Source organism: Paramormyrops kingsleyae, chromosome 11 (genome assembly GCF_048594095.1).
Source record: "Paramormyrops kingsleyae isolate MSU_618 chromosome 11, PKINGS_0.4, whole genome shotgun sequence".
Lineage (NCBI taxonomy): Eukaryota > Metazoa > Chordata > Actinopteri > Osteoglossiformes > Mormyridae > Paramormyrops > Paramormyrops kingsleyae.
Window position 1 is genome coordinate 22,159,014 of NC_132807.1, and position 18,285 is coordinate 22,177,298.

The window sequence follows — 18,285 nt, forward strand, 5'->3', positions numbered from 1 at the left end:
CTCTCTTTGTCTCTGAGTTCGTGCTGGATGCTGATCTGTAAGATGGGATGAGAACCACAGTTCAGGGCACCACCAGCCCCTCAAATATGGGCATTGTATAACCTTTTGGTTCAGATAATTAACTTTGCATTCGTTTTTCTCATTTATTTCCACTAAAGAAGGCACTGTAGGGGTGGCACGACGGTCCAGTGGTTCAAACTATTGCCTCACACCTCTGGGACTAGGGTTCGAGTCTCTGAATGTTCTCCCCATGTCATTGTGGGGTTTCCTCCGAGTTCTCCACTTTTCCTCTCACAATCCAAAAACATGCAGAGGTTAACTGGAGTTACCAAATTGCCCGTAGGTGTGAATGGTGTGTGACTGTGCCCTGTGATGGGTTGGCACCCCATCCTGGATTGTCCTATGCCTTGTGCCTGTACCAATCAGGAGAGACTTTGGACCACCCATGACCCTGAATAGGACAAGCAGTTACATAAGATGGATGGCACTGCAAATTTTGCACAAATGATTGCTGGTTGATTTAAGTTTTTGGAACAAGGAGATAACTTTAGATTGCATGCGTAAAACTGACTATATAAATACGTACATGATGTCTTGTCAGGCACATTCCGGTCTAATGCATCGGTGTTTTAGGAGCGCCATCTAGTGGTGCTGTCAGTAGGAACAAAACCTAAATGGCCTCATGATCCAGCTTACTGACGCTCCGAACGCTTGTGGGTTTGGCCACTGCGGAGGAGCTGGTGAAAACCTGAAATATAACCTTAATAGTAGCAATAGTATTATATACGCGCTATACAAGAACGTGAAATACACGTGATGCGCTATTCTTCAGCATGGTTTTAAAAAAAAAATCTAGATACGCAGCTTCTTGTGTGACAAGTAATGTTTTATTAAGTAACGTCCGTTTTTTTTGTAACGATCGATAATTAATACATAACATAGCTCAAAATAAACTTTAAAACATTCAGACACACCGTAAGGAGAACCAAAGAGAGGTATGTTGTTGAAGGTCGGAGACGCTGTTTTTGGGATGTCTGGTGCTTCTCCTTTCGTCAAGAAATGAATGGCCACAGGCAATCCCATTTACATACACAACTAATTTAAAAATGCAACCCATTATGTTAACAGATTAGCATACTACCGGACAGGTTAGCCATACTGATTACAAAGAGACAGATCGCATAAGCGCTAACGAAACTGGGCTATGACTGATATGAGGATACGATTAGGGGACTACATTGAAACAATTTAAAAGAATATAAAACCAGCCCCGTAATTTTGAACACCACCTTATTTCAGCTCGAGCCATAAAAATAAATATAAGGCTGCACTTGATAAATAAAGAGCATAAGGGCATAACTGAGATGAAAATGAACATTTTTAACAAGAGAGATAAAAAGAACTCAGAATAATAACGTAACTTCAAAATCGACTTCGGCTGTTTTGCTGTAAATCCATCCTCTTCCTAACGGACTAAGTCATTCACCACCTTCGTAAGGTAAGGAGTGTTTGTTTGTAGTGCTTTAATTCTATTATATTATTACAACCACTTGGGTGTTGAAGCTTTCAATGAATCAAATGTGACCAAAATATGACCTAGAACCTTGCAGCACTGAAGTAATGTCAGCATTAGGAACATCAGAAAAAGTAATATGTCAGCTTTTGATTTCAATCTGGTTTACAAATGCATATATCAGATCACTTTAGCCATGATCCTACATACAAATTACAAATATAGATATATAAAACCAGGTTCATGTCATATGCTGGAAATTTGAAAATGAGGAACTAGATTCTCAGATTTTATACAATGAAGTCTCTCTTAAATATCTTTAGCCAGACTAAATCCCTCAATGTTAAAGTGCAGGTCTACCCAACAGCAAGTTACAAAGGGAAGCATCAGGCAGAATGGCCTGTAGAAGCTTTAACCTAGCATGTGCATTTAAATTACTGTTACTAAATTTTTTTTTAAGTATTTGCTGATTGGTTGCAATATCACACTTCCACCCCTTTCAGTGTGACAAAATATTAAATCTCCAGTGTGATTAGAAAACATGACCTCAAGAACTGATCAAACTAAACACCAAGAAGCTTACATGTCAAAACAAGAAATGTTTAGGATACATCGCAATTCTTCTGGTTGCGAAACGCCTTATTTCATTCACAACTGAAGATCTTTAACCACGGCTAGAAACATCATCATGACGTTTAATGAGATGGCGTTCTTTGCTCTCTGGCAAACTCTCAAAGGCCGTCAATCAAACAGCGGGTACTATAGTTTGGGTACGAGGCAGCGTGGTTGTCTATAAGCTTTGGGATTAGGCCCACGATGGCTTTTCCACACTTTGACAGCTGGGTGTTTTATCAAGTCGTTCACTAAGAATGGCGCGACCAAAGGCTCACCCCCTGACCGCTTCACTGTGTTTAAGTACGATAATATTGGAATTTAGGGAGGAGACAGGGGAGGGAAATTTACTGCAAGAGAGAATCCATATTCTTAAATCTGACCAGGGCTCATGCCCCTTAGCCAGTCACCATAACGATAGACTGGTCTTCATGACGTTCTAGGTCTTCTTCTTCAGCTCCTCAAAGCGCCGCGAGAGGTCGTCAAAGTCGATGTCGTCGGAAGTCGAGGCGTTCCGGCCGAAGGAAGACGCAGGTAGTGTGTCAGGGACAGAGGGAAGCTCAGGGAGGGGGCTGTTGTCAAATGACCCGAAGGATGGGCCTGGACCTGGAGCAAAGTGAGCAGAGTGCTTCAGTAGGCCCACAGGACACCCTGTGCCCCGTGTTTACAAAGGTTGGGGTTTTAGCGAAAGACAGCCGTATCTAGCTAAGAGTGAAACCGAAAAACAACTTACCAGGTACCTGGGCAGGCCCGGATGGTTTGATGACCAAATCATCGATCTGAAAAGGAAACCCTATCAATCTCTTTTCTTTCATCTACAAAAAAAAAAAACTTTGAAACTGCTTCAATAACATGATGACAAAGGGTAGGAGTCTATCAAGCCCCAAGTCCTTCGAAATGCATGATATAGTAACAATGAGGCACAAGTCACACGTATGGGCTGAAAAACCTCTACCAAAAATGACTATTTTGCCGGAAAGGCATCCCTCTTGCGAGTGACGGCCACTTACAGACTCGTAGGTGGGGGGAACACTCGGAAGCTGGGGGGGCTGTCCTCTTACCGGGGGCTGGAAGTTTGGAATGCTATCATAGGTTCCCACAGCGGCATGGAAGGGCTCCTGCAACAACAAGAGTCACAAAATTACCTTTCAGGCTTGTTGAGAAAAGATGTGAATGATTTCCATCCTTACAAAAGGGTTGAGCCCTGCAGTGTTATGCCAAACGTGATCATCCCAGAGTCAGTATGATTTTAGAAAGGGGGGGTGGATAAGCCAGCGGGTTAGGCCGCTGGCTTATCCAGTGTCAGATATTAGGTGTGGTTTTCATTACAGGCAGGCAGCTTGCTTACTGATCCACTGGGGGTGGGGTATTTGAACCCGGGGGGCATGGGTACGGACCCAGCCGCAGCTGGCGCAGTGAAGCCGCCACCCCCGCCACCTGGCTTTCTGCTGTCACTGTCCACATCAATGAGGTCCGCCTCCTCACCAAAGGCCACCTCGGGCTGCGGGGAAACAGAGTTACATCAGCGTACACCGGAGGGGGAGAGGAGCGTGACGGCAACACTGCCGAAAATTTGCCGATTTGACTGCAAAGATGGGCCCACCAGCCACATACTCAACAATGACAGCTGACCTGGGAATAGCAATCAGCTGACTAAACAGGCAAAACCAGATTTGGGAGGTAACACATGTCGAAATAATACCCAACGGTACATTCTCAGAAAGTGAAAAAGTTGTACGTTTGCTTGTCACTGGGGCTGTACCCTCAAGGATAATTGTACCTTATGAAAGGTACAGAAATGGACCATGAGGAACATTTTTGTACCACATGGGGGTACATTAATGTTGCTTGTACCTTGGGGATGTTCCCCAGAGTCCATTTCTAAGGGTACAATTGGCAGACCCCTAAGGGTACAGACCTAGTGACAAGCAAAGGTACAAATTGGTACCCTTTTTTCTGAGAGTGTAATGGGAAAGAACAAGGCCGAGTGACGAGGAGGAGAGTCAGCGGCACTCACCCTGACCATGGCGTCGGGTTCGTAAGGTACGTTGTAGTTCTTGGCGATCTCAATAAGGTAACGCTCCACCAGGATCTTTGGGGGTGCCTCCACGCTCAGCTTATGCATCAGCTTCCAGGCAGAATTCAAAGGGGAGACTATCTTCCATGATTCCGCAGGCTATACAAGCATGGCACTTAAAATTACAGGAAAGACGGAATTGTGGCGAGAGCGTACCCTGTCGTTGACCGTCCCTATTTGGTTTGTCCTGCACAGCTTGCCGTACTCCTTGCTGTATTTTGCACACAGTTGATCAGACACCTGGATATAAGGCAGAGAGCAGGTTTGTGAACCATCATCTTAGCCCAGCCATTACACAAAGTACTTGTTATGCACTATTCTTGGTTGTGATCATGATAGAGAAATGTTTCATAAATATAGTTCTTCGGGAGTCAGAGTCCACAATCATACTCACAATCTTCAGTTCAGATACTTCTGACTGCAGGCGTGGGGCAGCCCATATTAATGTGGACACAGCCTCCTGCAAGCCAGGATCCAGCTCCCTTAGAAAGACAACAAAATTCATTCACTGGAATTGGTACATGGTAGCCTGGGAAATTACTGGAATAACAACATCGGACAGCATGTCTTTACTACTATGAAAGTGCCATAAACAATCTGCATAATGGCACATTTGCAGCAATCACATGCATCATACTTTTGTGATCCCTCACAAGAATGCTCTGTAAGCTGACCATAGTTAAAATCTCCATTTGGGTTTTTAAACAGTATGCGTTTACCTTTAACAGAGTTTATTGATGGAACATGCCAATAGGCCTAGTGGCCGAAACCTTTATTTCATGTTTATATGCATCCGCAGTGACTGAAAAGGAGATAGTTAAATTGTGGTCAAGCTCCTGACTCACTTCATGGACTGAATGAGGCCAAACCGTGCCAGTAGTAGGTCACAGTACAGCTCGAGGATCTCCATGGCCTCCACCAGGTAGTCCTCCCTGATGATGTGCTCCACGCGGATACGAGCACGCTCATCTTTCCCGGATGACAAGTAATCGGCTATTTCCTTTCGCGCTTTCTGCGCCAGCTCGGCTGGAAATAAGGCGAAAGTCATGCGGTCAGAATTAGATCAGTAGTGTGTGCGCAGTAGGGCAAGAGAGGGCTTACTTTTCTTCTTCTCAAGCAGCTTGAGTCTATTAATGACCAGCCGAAGGTTGACTCGAAGCCTCTCCGCTTTATACCCACCGCCAAGCATGATGGACACTACGAGAAAAGGAAGCGGTCATGCAGGAGGTAGCAAACGCAGTCTCGGAACTACACACCACCAGACTGGTTAAAAGGTATTTATAATCGTGGAAGCTACTCTTAAAACGTGGAACAAACTGATGTTTCTTAAATAACAATATAACCAGGTACACGTTGTACCGGATTAAAGCAGCGTATCACTTCGTAAGGATGTATGATCAATATATAGTAAAGGGAACGCCAAAATGATTTCCACCATTTAAACGTTTATTGGTCACTGCGTTGACACAATAACTTTAAAAGCCAAACACCTCCTCCATGTCATTGGTTATGACGTCCAGCGTTTGTTTGTTAGGGTACACACCTGAGCATTAGCTGTACATTAAAACTAACAATAATAACTAAAGGTTGTTATTCCGTTTTGACTATCAAATAGTATAAATTAAGGCTAAGACCTACGAATGTAAATTCAACTAAATACACGAACGTAACGTTAATAAAACACAAATATGCCAATACTCAAACACTGTAGTTGAAGTAGCGAACTGAGTTACACAATCCCAAACAGCTAACGTTACTTACCTTTCTTAACAAATGTTGGCTGATATTTTAATGTTTATCTCAAGACCAGTATAGATGTTTCCCCGTCAGCACGTATTATTTTGATGAAGTAAACATCAGAGTCCCCTAAGCAGAAAAGACGAAAGCGCCCCTTTAATTTTTATTTATTTATTTTTTTTGGGGGGGGGGGGGGTGTCTGTATTGTTTTATTTCCCCCGTCTACGCTGGGACTGATACATCGCTAAACAGAATGGCTGGAACAAAACAGCTGACGATGATACCAGCTAGTAGCAACCGACCTACAGCAGCCGGGACGAGTTAGACCGAAACACAATGGCTGTCTCGTGATTTTTCATTTATACCAGGAAGCGCTTTCCCATTTAACACAATTAACTGAAATAAATCCAGAGACTACCTTAGAAAGTCAAAATCTCTGAAACCCACCAGAATGAACAATAAACAAATACATTAACCCAATCAAAATATACCATAAGGGGATAAACAGTCACATTACCTCACAGTTTCGATCCAAAAATAAAGCTCCACCTTCGAAGAGTAATATTTACTGTCTTCACTTCCGCAATACTGTGCGTCTGACGCAGCGTGACATGCGAGTGCACGTAACCAAGACCGCTTACGTTATCAAGACCCACGATTCACCCATTTATCCCCGCGCTGTTCATATTACCCAACGATCCACTGTTCAACAGTTTATCCCGCATGGGATTGCGGAGATTTCTTCTTATTATTATCATCATCATCATTATTGTTGCTTATTTTTATTGTTGATGTCTCGGTTGATTATATGGGGAACGGTACCGAATCACGTCCCCGCTCTGTTTGTGTAAAACTTGCATGCTCTCCCCGTGCTACTTGGGTTTCTACCCGCAATCCCAAAACATACATTTAAGCGAATTGACATCTGTAAATTGCCCATGTGAGCGTATGGATGTATGTGGTCTGTGATGGACTGGCATCCCTTTCGGGCTATTCATATGCTGCCGTGGATCAGCGGTCGGACGAATGGTGATTGTTGAAAATAAATACACGGAAAAGCATGGGGCACGATTCCTGTTTTTGAATGCACTTTATAAGCATATTCATGCCAATACTATTCGGGAGGGTCCATCGTAAAGAGAACGTAGATTGTGATACTACAATATATTTAAAGTATTTTAAAAACCAGGTGCTTCCCTACGGCAGATGGCGACTCTTGGTTAGGTAACGTAGGATCGGCCTGTGCTGCCTGGAGATGCCGGAGGCGGCCGTGGCGAAGGCCGTCCAGGAAGTTAACATGTCCCTGGTGACGCAATCCACATGCGCCGCTGGGGTCTCGCCTGGCTGCTGCGCTCAGAGGTGGGCACAATTTAGCAGCTCGGATCCCCTGTGAGTTTCTAACCAGATTAACCCACAAAGAAAGATCGAGCTCGGGCCGGAGGGTAACGATGACATGGAGAGGTAAGTGGGGCGGCCTCGTCGACAGGTCCAGCAGAGATGGGGCGGCATCGGCGGAAAGCTCCTCCGTGAGAGCCCCGTCGTTCGGCCTCCTCCAGCCCCCGCCGCGGCGCCACTGTCTGACCGGCTGGAGTGAGCATTCGCGGGGATGATAATCGGGCTCCCCCGTTCATGCTCCATCGTAGGTTTTCTTTACGAGGGGAAAGATTCAGAGGCGAACTTTCGTGAAAAGACTGCTAGCTGGATGGCGGATTAGACGCAGCGCAAAGTGTAAGATTTTTATGGTGTGAAGTGGGCACAGCTGTACGGTGATGTTGGGTGTTGCTGTTTATGGCGACTGTTTTACCGTCTCTTCGTTTCAATAAAGATATTAAAGCACTTACGGGATCCTCGTGCTTTGCTTGTTTTCGGCTACTCTGCTGAATTTAACGTCAAGCACCTAAGACTTAAACGTTGGCTTTACATTATACCCAAATACATTTCTGAATATTGTTTTAAATAAATCTTCAGATTTTCGGAACTGTAAGATTTGGTAGAGACGTCAAACTGATAAAATGGTGCACTATTTTAAAATATTTTGAATTTTTGAGAACAAGTTTAACAACTCGTTTTTAAAGTGCGATACGGGATGTGGCACGTTTGTCGATGATATAGTAGGACCAAATATAGTAGGGTGCGTGCAGTGAAGCCCGCATTCTTTGTGAATGACTCTCCCACACCCCAGGCAGCGGTCAGTGTGTCTTTCCCACCCGTGGGTTGCGCCCTCTTCTTTCTCATTTATCTTGCTGGGTCCTGCGCATGGCTTACTTTCATTCAGTCTCTGGAACAACCCCGGCGATCTAACCTAGATAGCGCTGCAACCTAGATCGCGGCACCCGTCCTCTCCTTGACGCCGATGCACATGTCTCAGTAGGCATGCGATTTGAAAGCGACCCGATCCGTCTCTCTGCCATCAGTAAGACGCAGCACGCATACCGAGGCCTTTGATTGGGTCTTCGCGTTATGGTCTGATTGTACCGAAGGGGAATGGCATCAGTATCACAAGACAAGCAGTGCAGTTCAGCCAGGAGATGGAGGTGCAGAGGTTTTGTCATTTGAAAGCCGTTAGAGATCTTAATCTTTCTGTGCTCCGGCCGCTGAGGTCGGCGGTTAGTTGTTCACTGATGATCCTGTGACTCACGGTGCTCAAGTCATCCAGACCGGCATGACCTGTTGCCATGGTTAGGGGACTGCGTCACCAGGGCTGGTAGGGAGGCTCGTAATTGGTTTGTGGATTGGTGTTGTGGTTTGGAGGTTGTTTTTAGAGATGCTGTAGAGAGTAATTCAGGTATTGCTCAGTGCTGGGAATGCGTGGTCAGAAGAGCCTTCTCCGCGGGTTGATATATGGGCCTGATGCATATGTTGTTGTTCCCAGTCAGATGGCAGTCAGTGTTTTTTTCATGTTTTTTCCCCCCTCATCCAGGTAAGATCAGTGTGGTCCGCAGGAGGATCTCCGAACTTGTCCCCGTGCACTAGTTGCCCCATAGACCACGCCCAGACCACGCCCCTCACCCCCTCCCAGCCAGCGCCACCATGAAGCCCACCCACGAGCGCCACCAGGAATGGCTACCTCCAAAGAAGCGGGACCTGCCCATGGACAGTAGCAGTGGTGCGGAGGAGGGGCTAGGCGGAGGTGGAACCAGCGGGGGCGGAGTCGGCGGGGGAGAAGAGGCTGCCTCCACCCCTAGCACAGTTGCCACGGGTAGTGAAGCCCAAACATCCAGCACTGCGGGAGACTGGATGAGGGTCTCTTCGGGGCTGCATTATGGCATGGAGAACTCCGACGGCATCCCCGTGGACCAGTATGGCATGGTCTACAAAGTCGCCGTGCCCTCTGTGACATACTCCCCTACCAGCCTGCACCCGGTGCTCAGCCACATCTCCCCTGCCTACACAGTGCCCTCTCCCCTCCTCCAGCATGCAGGCATCCCGTACCACCCGCTCGGCTATGCCCAGCTCCCACACCCCTCTCTGCAGTTCGTCGGTTCCCCTTACGCGGTCCCGTACGCGGTTCCCCCCGGCTTTGTCCCGAGTCCGTTGATATCGCCGCAGTCTGCGATTCCTCAGCCCCACCACGTCTCCCACCTGGTGCCGTATCCGCCCGTCATTCAGGAGGGTGTAGTGTCCCCACCCCCTCAGCCCCAAAGCTCCGCCCACAGCTTTGCTAAGGTGCCCGCCCCCGGGGGCGTCCCCCTCATGCTGCCACCCGAGCAGACGCCGCAGCAGCACATGGGTGCGGTGGGGGGGCTCCCGACCACTGATGTCGGCCTTCGGGGCGTGCCTGTTTTTTACCACCCTTCGGGCTCCCGCTCGGCGGCAGCGGTGGTGCCCCTGGCCGTCGCCCACGGGGACACGCAGGAGCGCAAGAAGGAGGTCAACGGAGGGGAGGCGGGCCGTGGAGCCAGGGAAGCCGTGCAAGACTCCAACTATTCCTCCAAGAACTCCCGCATTGCCCACGTGACTGCCAGCCCCGGCGTGGTGGACGGCCTGCATTCCCGAAACCATGCCCCCTTCAGGCCAGAAGGCAGGGCGTCCCCCGCACAGAGCAGCACCCCGGACACGGACCTGGAAGTAAGACACACTGGGGGGTATTTTAACTGCGTTGTGGTGCTGAGTTAATGCCCGGCTGAATAATTCAGTTGAATTCAGTTGTGATTGGGGCGATGTGTGGCGTAGCGGGTTTGCTGTGCCGCTTTGAATCCCACGGTCGGCAGAATCATTTCCCCATTGTGCCCCTGAGCAAGGCCCTTAACCCCTAATTGCTCCAGCCACTGTTTGATCCTGCCTTCGCTCAAATGAAGTATGTTGCTTTGGATAAAAGTACAAGCTAAATAATTGTAAACGTAAAGCTTATTCCAGTGACTTCTGGATACCGTTCTCCTCCTCAGCCACCTTTTCGATTTTCATTAGGGCTGTCAGTTATCACATTAATACATTAGCCTTAATCTTAAACTCATTACGCATGATTCCTTTGATTATTAATTTTGATACTCCAATAGCAGAATTTCACGAGCTAAGATTTTTTTTTTAAATAGAATGCAGTTTTCATGCTGAATGTACATATCATAAAATCTTTTTTTTTTTTTTTTTATGGCAGTGCAACGTGATTGTATATGCGCTTAATCCCCAAAGTGTGCAATTAATCACGATTAAAGAAACTGGCTGTGTGACAGCCCTATTAACAATCTTTGATCATACTATTCTCCCTTTTGAGTATCAAAATGAAGGCGATTAAAGAAATAATAGTGTTATGACTTAAAATCAATGTTAACATATTAGTGAGTTAACTTTGGCAGCCCTAATTATTGACCTTTACTGTTTTCTTTGTAGGGAAAATATGCAGATGTTTAAATCTTTGTATGATCTCTTACAAATGACATCTGAAGTGCTCGAGCGCATTTTATTGCTTCCTAAAAACGACAGATGTGGCTCTCGGTTGTTCTTGCAGACAGATTGATGGACCTCCCCCTCCTCCATCCTGTCTGCACGCTTGCTCGCACGGCCCCATTTCCACACTCGGCCCCGGCTTCCTTCCTTATCACACTCGCGGCGTGTTTCGGCGGTTTTGCGCAATCCGAGTCAAGACGCCGCCATGCGGCGCACACAGATTGCGGAGGGGGGGGGGGTGAGTGGGTGACAGCTTGTGGTCGCGGGGGGGGGGGGTTATGGGGGGGCCTTCTGCTCTCGAACATCTCCCTCGCTCACGCCGGTCTCTGTCTTTAAGGTGCAGCAGGTGGTGGGCCGCCTTGCCTCTCCGAACCACGGCACTACCAGCAGCCACAAGGAGGCAGCCTTCGGCCCGCTGAACCTGTCCCAGGGATCTCAGCGGTCCCGGGAGGCCAACTGGGCTAGCAGTGAGGCATCAGATCTGGGCCGGGCCGGGTACTCGGAGCACGCAACCAGCTTGGCGGACCCCCGGGCTCTGCCCCCTCAGCCCCAGTTTTCCCACAAGGCAATGATCCTGGCCAATGGGCAGCAGGTGCTTGTCCCCTTGGAATACCGCCACCCGCAGCATTACGTCAACCCACCCGAAGAGGGCGCCACCAAAGCCCCGGATCCCCCGGCCCGAACGTGCCTCCCTGAGAGGGCGGGCCCCGAGCCGGTCGCCCAGCAGCAGCAGCACCACCCCCATCCTGCCCCCACGGCAGTGCAGGTCCCTGTGGCTGCTGGCGGCTCCTCCCACTTCATGAAAGGTGCCATCATTCAGTTGGCGACAGGCGAGCTGAAGCGCGTGGAGGACTTGCAGACGCAGGACTTCGTGCGCAGCGCCGAGGCCAGCGGGGGACTCAGGATCGACTCCAGCATAGTGGTGGATGTTCACAGGAGCCCGCGGCGGCCCGGCCTGGTGTCGCTGCACTTCACCGTGGGCGAGCAGCAGAGCAAGGTGGCCATCGAAGTGCCCCCGGAGCACCCCTTCTTCGTCTTTGGACAGGGCTGGTCTTCGTGCAGCCCGGAGCGGACGGCGCAGCTCTACGGGCTGGTCTGCCACCCCCTACAGGTGGGCGACGTGTGCGTGTCCGTCACGCTGCAGCAGCCGCAGAAGCCGCCGCAGAACCAGCAGCCGCAGGCCTCGGCCAAGAGCGGCAAGGCCAAGGTCGTCTCCCAGGCTATGGGGCCGCCTGCCCCCCAGCACACGCGGCCTCCCGTCCAGTTCCGGCTGGACAGGACTCACCGCGAGCGGGAGGGAGAGGCCGAGGAGGAGCCCATGCTCGTGGGAGGCATGGGGCACGCTGCTGCCCCCTCCAGGCCCGAGAGACCTCCGGCGGAGCTTGTCAGGAGCCAGAGCGGCTACTATTTGCACACAGAGGGGCATCTCCACGGCGGCGTGGGGCCTGGCGGCGCCCCGTCCCTAGAGGGCGCTCAGAGGCGCTGGTCACTGCCCGGCCTCCAAAGATACGGGAGCAAGGCTGAGGAGGAGGCCCACGCCTCCGCCGGCCCCTCCCGGCCCTCCTTTATCCCTCAGGAGGTCAAGCTGTCCATCGAGGGGCGCTCTAATGCCGGGAAATAGAGGCGAGAGCTTGTGGCCCCGAGAGAGAGAGCGCCTCCGAATGTCTGATTTTTGCACACTCCAAAGTTACAGCCCCCCCCAACCCCCCCTGTGCACTGATGGCGTGGTTTCTGACTGCCTCCTGTCCCTAGTAACCATAAAGGAACGCTCAGCTATGCCGATGGCAGGTCAGGCACGAGCATTGCCATGCCAGAATGCCCCCCCCCCCCCTCAGTCCCGCGCTTGGCTGTAGCCTTTGAATCTTCTACCAAAGCTTTCAGATCTGCATTCCCTCCCAAAATGAGAGGAAAAGGGTTACCCAGTCTCGTCTGATGTGTTTTCCACACCGACGACATTCTTCCCCTCCCTCCGACCAAAATCACACACACAAACCTGAGGTTTCCCTTTCATTGTCCCTTTGCTGAATCCCCCCCCCCCCCCCCCCCCACACACACACACACACACACACACACACACCACACACCACACACCTACCCTGGGAGTGGGAACCAAAGCACATAGAGAAAGCTGACTAGTTCCCGGAACAGTTGGAGGAGTTTCTGGAAGGTGAAACGTTGCCACCCTAGTGGTGTGTGTGTGTTTTTTCCCCCCTCTAAGTGATTTTATCTACTTTTTAAGAGCCTCCCCGTATGCAGCCATCTGCTGCACGTGACTCACAGGGAGGAGGCTCTGCGCCGTCTTTTCCCGACTTTCCATAGGGCAGCTTGCTAAGGATGGGGGTGGGTGTTGGCCCTGGAACATGTTTAGTCAATCAACCTGTCAATCATGTCAATCAGATCAATCAGTCGGAAGCTCCCGTCCTCCCCCCACTGTACACAAATGCATGCACGTGCCCTTCTGCCCGTGGCTCCGCCTCGTTCGCCGTGGACCCCCCCCCCCGGGCTTGCCGTAGCAAAGGGATCGTCTGCCCCCTACCCAACGCCTTCTCGATACCTCAGCCCAGGCGGGAGCCTGGCCTCTGACTGTTCGGTGTCACCACGGAAACGGGTACATCCTCCTCGAGTCGCCTCTTTCTGACACAGCCAAGATGGCAGACGGCGTAGCATCAATAGGGCATCTGATCCTGGTGTGCATGCAGGCTGGTGGGAGGGGCCAGGGAGTGTGGGAGGGGAGTATGATGCATCAGTGGGAAGCAAATCCTCCAAAGATACTTGTATCCTATTGAGAGCCTTTAACTGTAATGGGTATCGATATGGTTGCAATTATTATTTTGATTTTTAGAAATATGATCCCCAAAAAACACATCCTGTCACATCCTGGATGCCCAGTGACCGTTAGCAAAGCAATAACAGATTTCCTTCAGTCAGCTGTCGAGGTTTTTCTTGTCATGGTTTTATTGCCCTTTGTAATTCTGACCTAAAAACTTCCTGTGTCTCACTGACAAATGCACAATTTTATGGTCATTTGGTTTGTAAAGTTTTTTGTTGTCTTTTTTTTTTGTTATTGTTTCAGTTACTGTTGTAAGCAGAGAGTCAGGGGAAGGAGGAGGAATGTAGCAGTGTAAAATTCTGTGGTTTAAAAGGCATAATCAGCCCAGGCCAGAAGCCAGAATGCTTGTCGTAAGGAGAAAATGTGTTTTTTGTATGCTGGTGTCCTTTTCTTTACAGTTCAACTATTTTGAGCTTTTTCCAGTCTTGGCAATATTCCGAGCAGCCCGTAAAATCTCGTTCACGTCCGGGTCACGATTTGTGTCATAGCTGTGACCGATGAGACGCGGTGACAGTACAGATGTCCTTTCGTGTTCTAGCATTATTTTTTAAGTAACAGAAAAGCAGAATTGGGTTGGTTGACACTGTTTACAAACTTAACAGCCACAAATGCTGCATTCACTTGTAACAGATATTAAATTCCTAAATTAAAATCAAGTGCAATTAAAACGGAGGGTGGAAAGAACATAGATCCATACTGACGTCAGGAAGGCCATTCCAAAACAGTCGCGTCACATTCCCGCTAGCCTTGGTTACCTGGATATTTCCGCTTTGTTTCCACGCTTTCCATTCCCCTCTCCTGGGTCTTGGTTCACTGCAGTGTGAGAGCACTGGGGTCTTGCTGTGGTTAAGATGGTCACGTGACACCGCGGTGCGTTCTGATTCGCTGATGCTCCCGTGTTAAGTGTTAAAAAGACTCCCAGCCCCACTCCCCCACCCCGGTAGTATGCACAGCAGACGTATGTATTTTTCATGTAAAGAAACGGTAGCCATTTAAAGTAGTGTTATTTATGTCACAAATGACTAATGTATTTATAAATCCATTAGGTCACAACATTTATGCTATAAGCAATATCCTTAGATTAAATACATAAAGACCATATTATTACTTTCCTATAGATTTGGTATTTGCTATGCAGTAAGAGAAATGAAGTATTTTCCTCATTGTCTATATCTACCAACTGTTTGGTAGGGTCTTTCTTTATATAATATATAAATATATATATATAAACTTGTATTGATTACGTCATTGTACAGTGATGTCACTAGTCAATGCCATTACTCTAATAGTTGGGTAGGGAAAGTTGAAATTGGGAGGGGTTTGTGAAGCCCCTTCCCTGATTGGTATTGGATAGCCCCGATTGGGTGTGGTTTGTGAAGCCCCTCCCCCGAATGCTGACAGATACCCCCGATTGCACGTGCATTCTGCAGTGCTGGATCTGTGCATCCCGCCCCCCCACATTTCTGCCTCGTCACATGGACCGTAGCTCATGCCTTTGCTGCATGTTGGGTGGGGGGGGGTAGGTGTGACCCGAGGCTTTCGGATCACGGCGTCCGAAGTGGCGGATACTGAGAGTGGGGCTCGTCTGGGCCGCCCCCGGCCAGCTTGGCCCCATCTTCCCCTGCGTTTGTAATGCTGCCCCATCCTCGCGCTGCTTACAGGGAGGCCAGCTGTTCCGAAATCACTCGTTATCAAAGCAGAGTCCAGGTACAGGTCATGTTTGAGAAAGTGGACCAAACTCATTTTACTTTTAAGACCACAGTGGATTGCAGCACATCCAATGATTGTGACAAATTTGTATGATACTCCTCTATTAAATAATTTATTTCTAAATTGTAGTCAAGTGGCGCTGTGCAGTGTGTGTATCTAGCATCAGCATGTCCTTGTTCAGAGAGTGTGTGTCTGCCATGGTCCAAACAGTGGGCTGTTGGGTCTCCAACACCACTGGGTCCCATTTCAGGGTGGGTTCAGAGTCCCTTGCAGGCTCTGATACAAGGCAGTAGTGGTTGCTAAGGAGGATATGGTTATTGCACAGCTAGCTTGAGGTTGGTGTAAAACTGAACGCTACACCGCAAAATCACTGCATCGTACGAGCTTCTCTCAGTGAAGGGTGTTTAACTTGTACATGATTGGCCGTGAACTTGACTGCTTCTTTCTGTGCTCAGTAGCATGTGACACCTTCCATCCAATGAGCTGTCTGACACATCGCTAACATACGCGCGCATGTGCCCGCATTAACACATGCACGCACACACACACGCACACACACACACACATTCACACGCACCTGTACAGCGCCCTCTACAGGTATATCAGTGGACAAGGGGTGAACTAGAAACTGCACTTTGACAAAACCTCACTTGCATGTTTTTCTGTAATTATTTATGTGTTTTATGAAACGAGATCTTGCACTTAATTTCCCTTAACTTGTGGTGTTATAAGGAAACTGTTGGTTAACGGATTGCATATGTATATTATATATAATATATATTGTATATATTATATATAAAAATGTTGTAAGATTTGTATTTTATCAAGGTTGTCAGTACTGCCTTAAGAATTGTTAAATGTTTCAGTGACAGGCTCAAGTGACCCCCCCCTCCCTCCCACAGTGCAAGAGATCAGAATATTTCAAGTTAAGACTCCTGTCTAGGTATGTAGACGTGTAGCGGAGTGGAGACTAATGCTTGGTGCCCAGGAGAGGTGGCGTAGGGTTGGGTAGAAATCTGACGCATTTCAGCCAAAAAGTGGCTTTGTTTCCACAAGACGCTGATTTTTGACTTGGTGGGCAGGAGTGTTGTGTTCTAGTGGCATGACGGGGCAGCCTGTTTGCACTCATCCAGCCCTCAGATCTGAGGTCTTTGTTTTTTTGTGACGTTTGTAATCTACAACAAATTGGCGAGTAGATATCCTCACCATCCCTGCCAGGGTAAAACTGGGGTTGCTAGCTCAGGTCCTCGAGCCCTCAGGCCTACAGGTTTAAGAATATGTTTTAATTGACACTGGATTGGTTGACAGGCTGGGGTGGGGTGGGGTGGGGTGGGGTGACAAAGTAATCCAGATAGCCTGGTCAGCCGGGGGTGTAAAGAATACTGTCTGTGACCTGTGAGTGGCTGGATGGAACCCTGCTGCAGCACCTTTTGTATCCCAGTAAAATATTCAGGTAAAAGAAAGGGAGGGTTGCCAAGCAGTTAGATGTAATATAATAATAGCTCAACACGTGGAGCATTATGCTGACAATGTAAAGGTCATGGGTTCGAATCCCAGGGATCATGCATAAATTGTAATGCTTTTGTCTACTGTAAATTTCTTTAGATAAAAGCGTTTGATATGTAAATGGAAAACAATTTGGAAGTTAAAGAAAAGCAGAAACTGGGATCCCCTGTGACTATCAAGGACAGGAGTTGGATATTTCGCCGTCCCCCCTGCCCAGAAGTTCATATTGGACAGAGGAGAAAGCAACCTTTTTAACAGTTAAAAAACCACAAAATCCGGGAGGAAAGCCGTTGATTTTAGAGGCGTTTCGCGTGTGTGTCTGCTTGTCTTGTGGAAACAAAGCGTGTCGTAGCTCAGGGGGCGGTAATTCCAGACCTCCAGGGCCACAGTCCTGTGGGTTTATAGATTTCCCTTTTATTCACGACTAACTCGTGTGCCGAGGTGAAGGAATTAATTAAGCACGCTCAGTCACTTCCCTTATCGGCTTCAGTTGCACGGTTAAGGGGGATGGCGAGGGGAAGGCTGGGGTTGGTCCTGAGTGAGGTGTGTCCGTCGCGAGGGTGGCGAGAGACTAAATCAAAGCAGGGAATGGATCTAAGGTGTCAATGATTTAGACTGTATGTAGTATCACTTTAGGAAATGTAGTTTCGGTCACTATATGACACTGCTTTCATGTGACGTGACATTAAAAGGCATCTTTTTCTTTAATGCATAAAAACGACAAAATATATGCAATGATGTAAATGTAATATTGAATCCTCAAGTATAATCCAGGTTGTATAAACTTTGTATAGTGAGTTTTAATATCTTATGACTGTACCAATATGTATTAATTCTTATCAGAAGCCTTAGAATTGTCTACCTAAAGTGCTCCCTTTTCTTAGAATACCCTACACCTACCTGAACTTTCAAAAGCATTAATAACTATATTTTGTTGCGTTTTATTTGTACCTGTTTTGAATAAAATAGATTTGTACTGTATATTTGTACCTTTTTGTGACTTAGGGCTGATTTTAGTTTTCTTTCGCTGTTCTAATTCGATGTACTTAAGGACACAAAGATATTGTATTTTTATTGTTACAGCTAAACTTCTTATGGAACATTGCATTTATCATGTTTGTTAAGTAAACACATAATATATATAGATATAATATTATCCTGACTGGAGTGGGTGTCTTTCTTCTCTGTAACTGGTCTGTCATTCCATCCATCCATCCATCCATCCATCCAACTATCCAACTGCTTTTCCAGTACAGGGAGCCTGGGGCTTATGCCAGGCATCGTAAGCAGGTGACATCCTGGATGGGATGCCAGTCTATCTCAGGACGCACCCATATTCAAAAAGCAACACCTCACCCCTTAGACCAGATTCTCTCCTACCCTAATTGGCTCGTGATTACAGTTCACCTAAGCACT

At 48.1% G+C, this 18,285-nt stretch overlaps 2 protein-coding genes across 4 annotated transcripts; one reads left to right on the forward strand and one right to left on the reverse strand.

Annotated features, from left to right (window-relative positions):
• Positions 1–865: 865 nt before the first annotated feature.
• On the reverse strand, positions 866–6,500 carry ist1 (IST1 factor associated with ESCRT-III). Of its 2 annotated transcripts, none has more exons than XM_023790739.2 (10): positions 6,457–6,500; positions 5,304–5,399; positions 5,048–5,228; positions 4,597–4,684; positions 4,359–4,442; positions 4,143–4,253; positions 3,474–3,626; positions 3,187–3,243; positions 2,859–2,904; positions 866–2,731 (listed from the first exon to the last, which is right to left on the reverse strand). In XM_023790739.2, the coding sequence occupies exons 2-10, from the start codon at positions 5,389–5,391 to the stop codon at positions 2,565–2,567; spliced, it is 975 nt and encodes a 324-aa protein (XP_023646507.2). In that variant the 5' UTR covers positions 5,392–5,399; positions 6,457–6,500; the 3' UTR covers positions 866–2,564. The 2 variants fall into 2 exon arrangements, with proteins under 2 accessions (XP_023646507.2, XP_023646503.2); XM_023790735.2 differs by having other exon boundaries at positions 3,136–3,243.
• On the forward strand, positions 5,369–18,025 carry atxn1l (ataxin 1-like). Of its 2 annotated transcripts, none has more exons than XM_023790734.2 (3): positions 5,369–5,476; positions 8,860–10,007; positions 11,161–18,025. In XM_023790734.2, the coding sequence occupies exons 2-3, from the start codon at positions 8,970–8,972 to the stop codon at positions 12,442–12,444; spliced, it is 2,322 nt and encodes a 773-aa protein (XP_023646502.1). In that variant the 5' UTR covers positions 5,369–5,476; positions 8,860–8,969; the 3' UTR covers positions 12,445–18,025. The 2 variants fall into 2 exon arrangements, with proteins under 2 accessions (XP_023646502.1, XP_023646501.1); XM_023790733.2 differs by lacking the exon at positions 5,369–5,476 and adding an exon at positions 6,774–7,400.
• The last annotated feature ends 260 nt before the right edge of the window (positions 18,026–18,285 follow it).

Bases quoted from the DNA above. Each gene is read 5' to 3' on its own strand.
- atxn1l (XM_023790734.2), top strand. From the start codon at position 8,970: ATGAAGCCCACCCACGAGCGCCACCAGGAATGGCTACCTCCAAAGAAG. The intron at 10,008-11,160 runs GTAAGACACACT...TCTGTCTTTAAG, and splicing joins CCCCGGACACGGACCTGGAA to GTGCAGCAGGTGGTGGGCCG.
- ist1 (XM_023790735.2), bottom strand. From the start codon at position 5,391: ATGCTTGGCGGTGGGTATAAAGCGGAGAGGCTTCGAGTCAACCTTCGG. The intron at 5,229-5,303 runs GTAAGCCCTCTC...CCTTATTTCCAG, and splicing joins GCTGCTTGAGAAGAAGAAAA to CCGAGCTGGCGCAGAAAGCG. The intron at 2,732-2,858 runs GTAAGTTGTTTT...ACTTTGCTCCAG, and splicing joins CGGGCCTGCCCAGGTACCTG to GTCCAGGCCCATCCTTCGGG.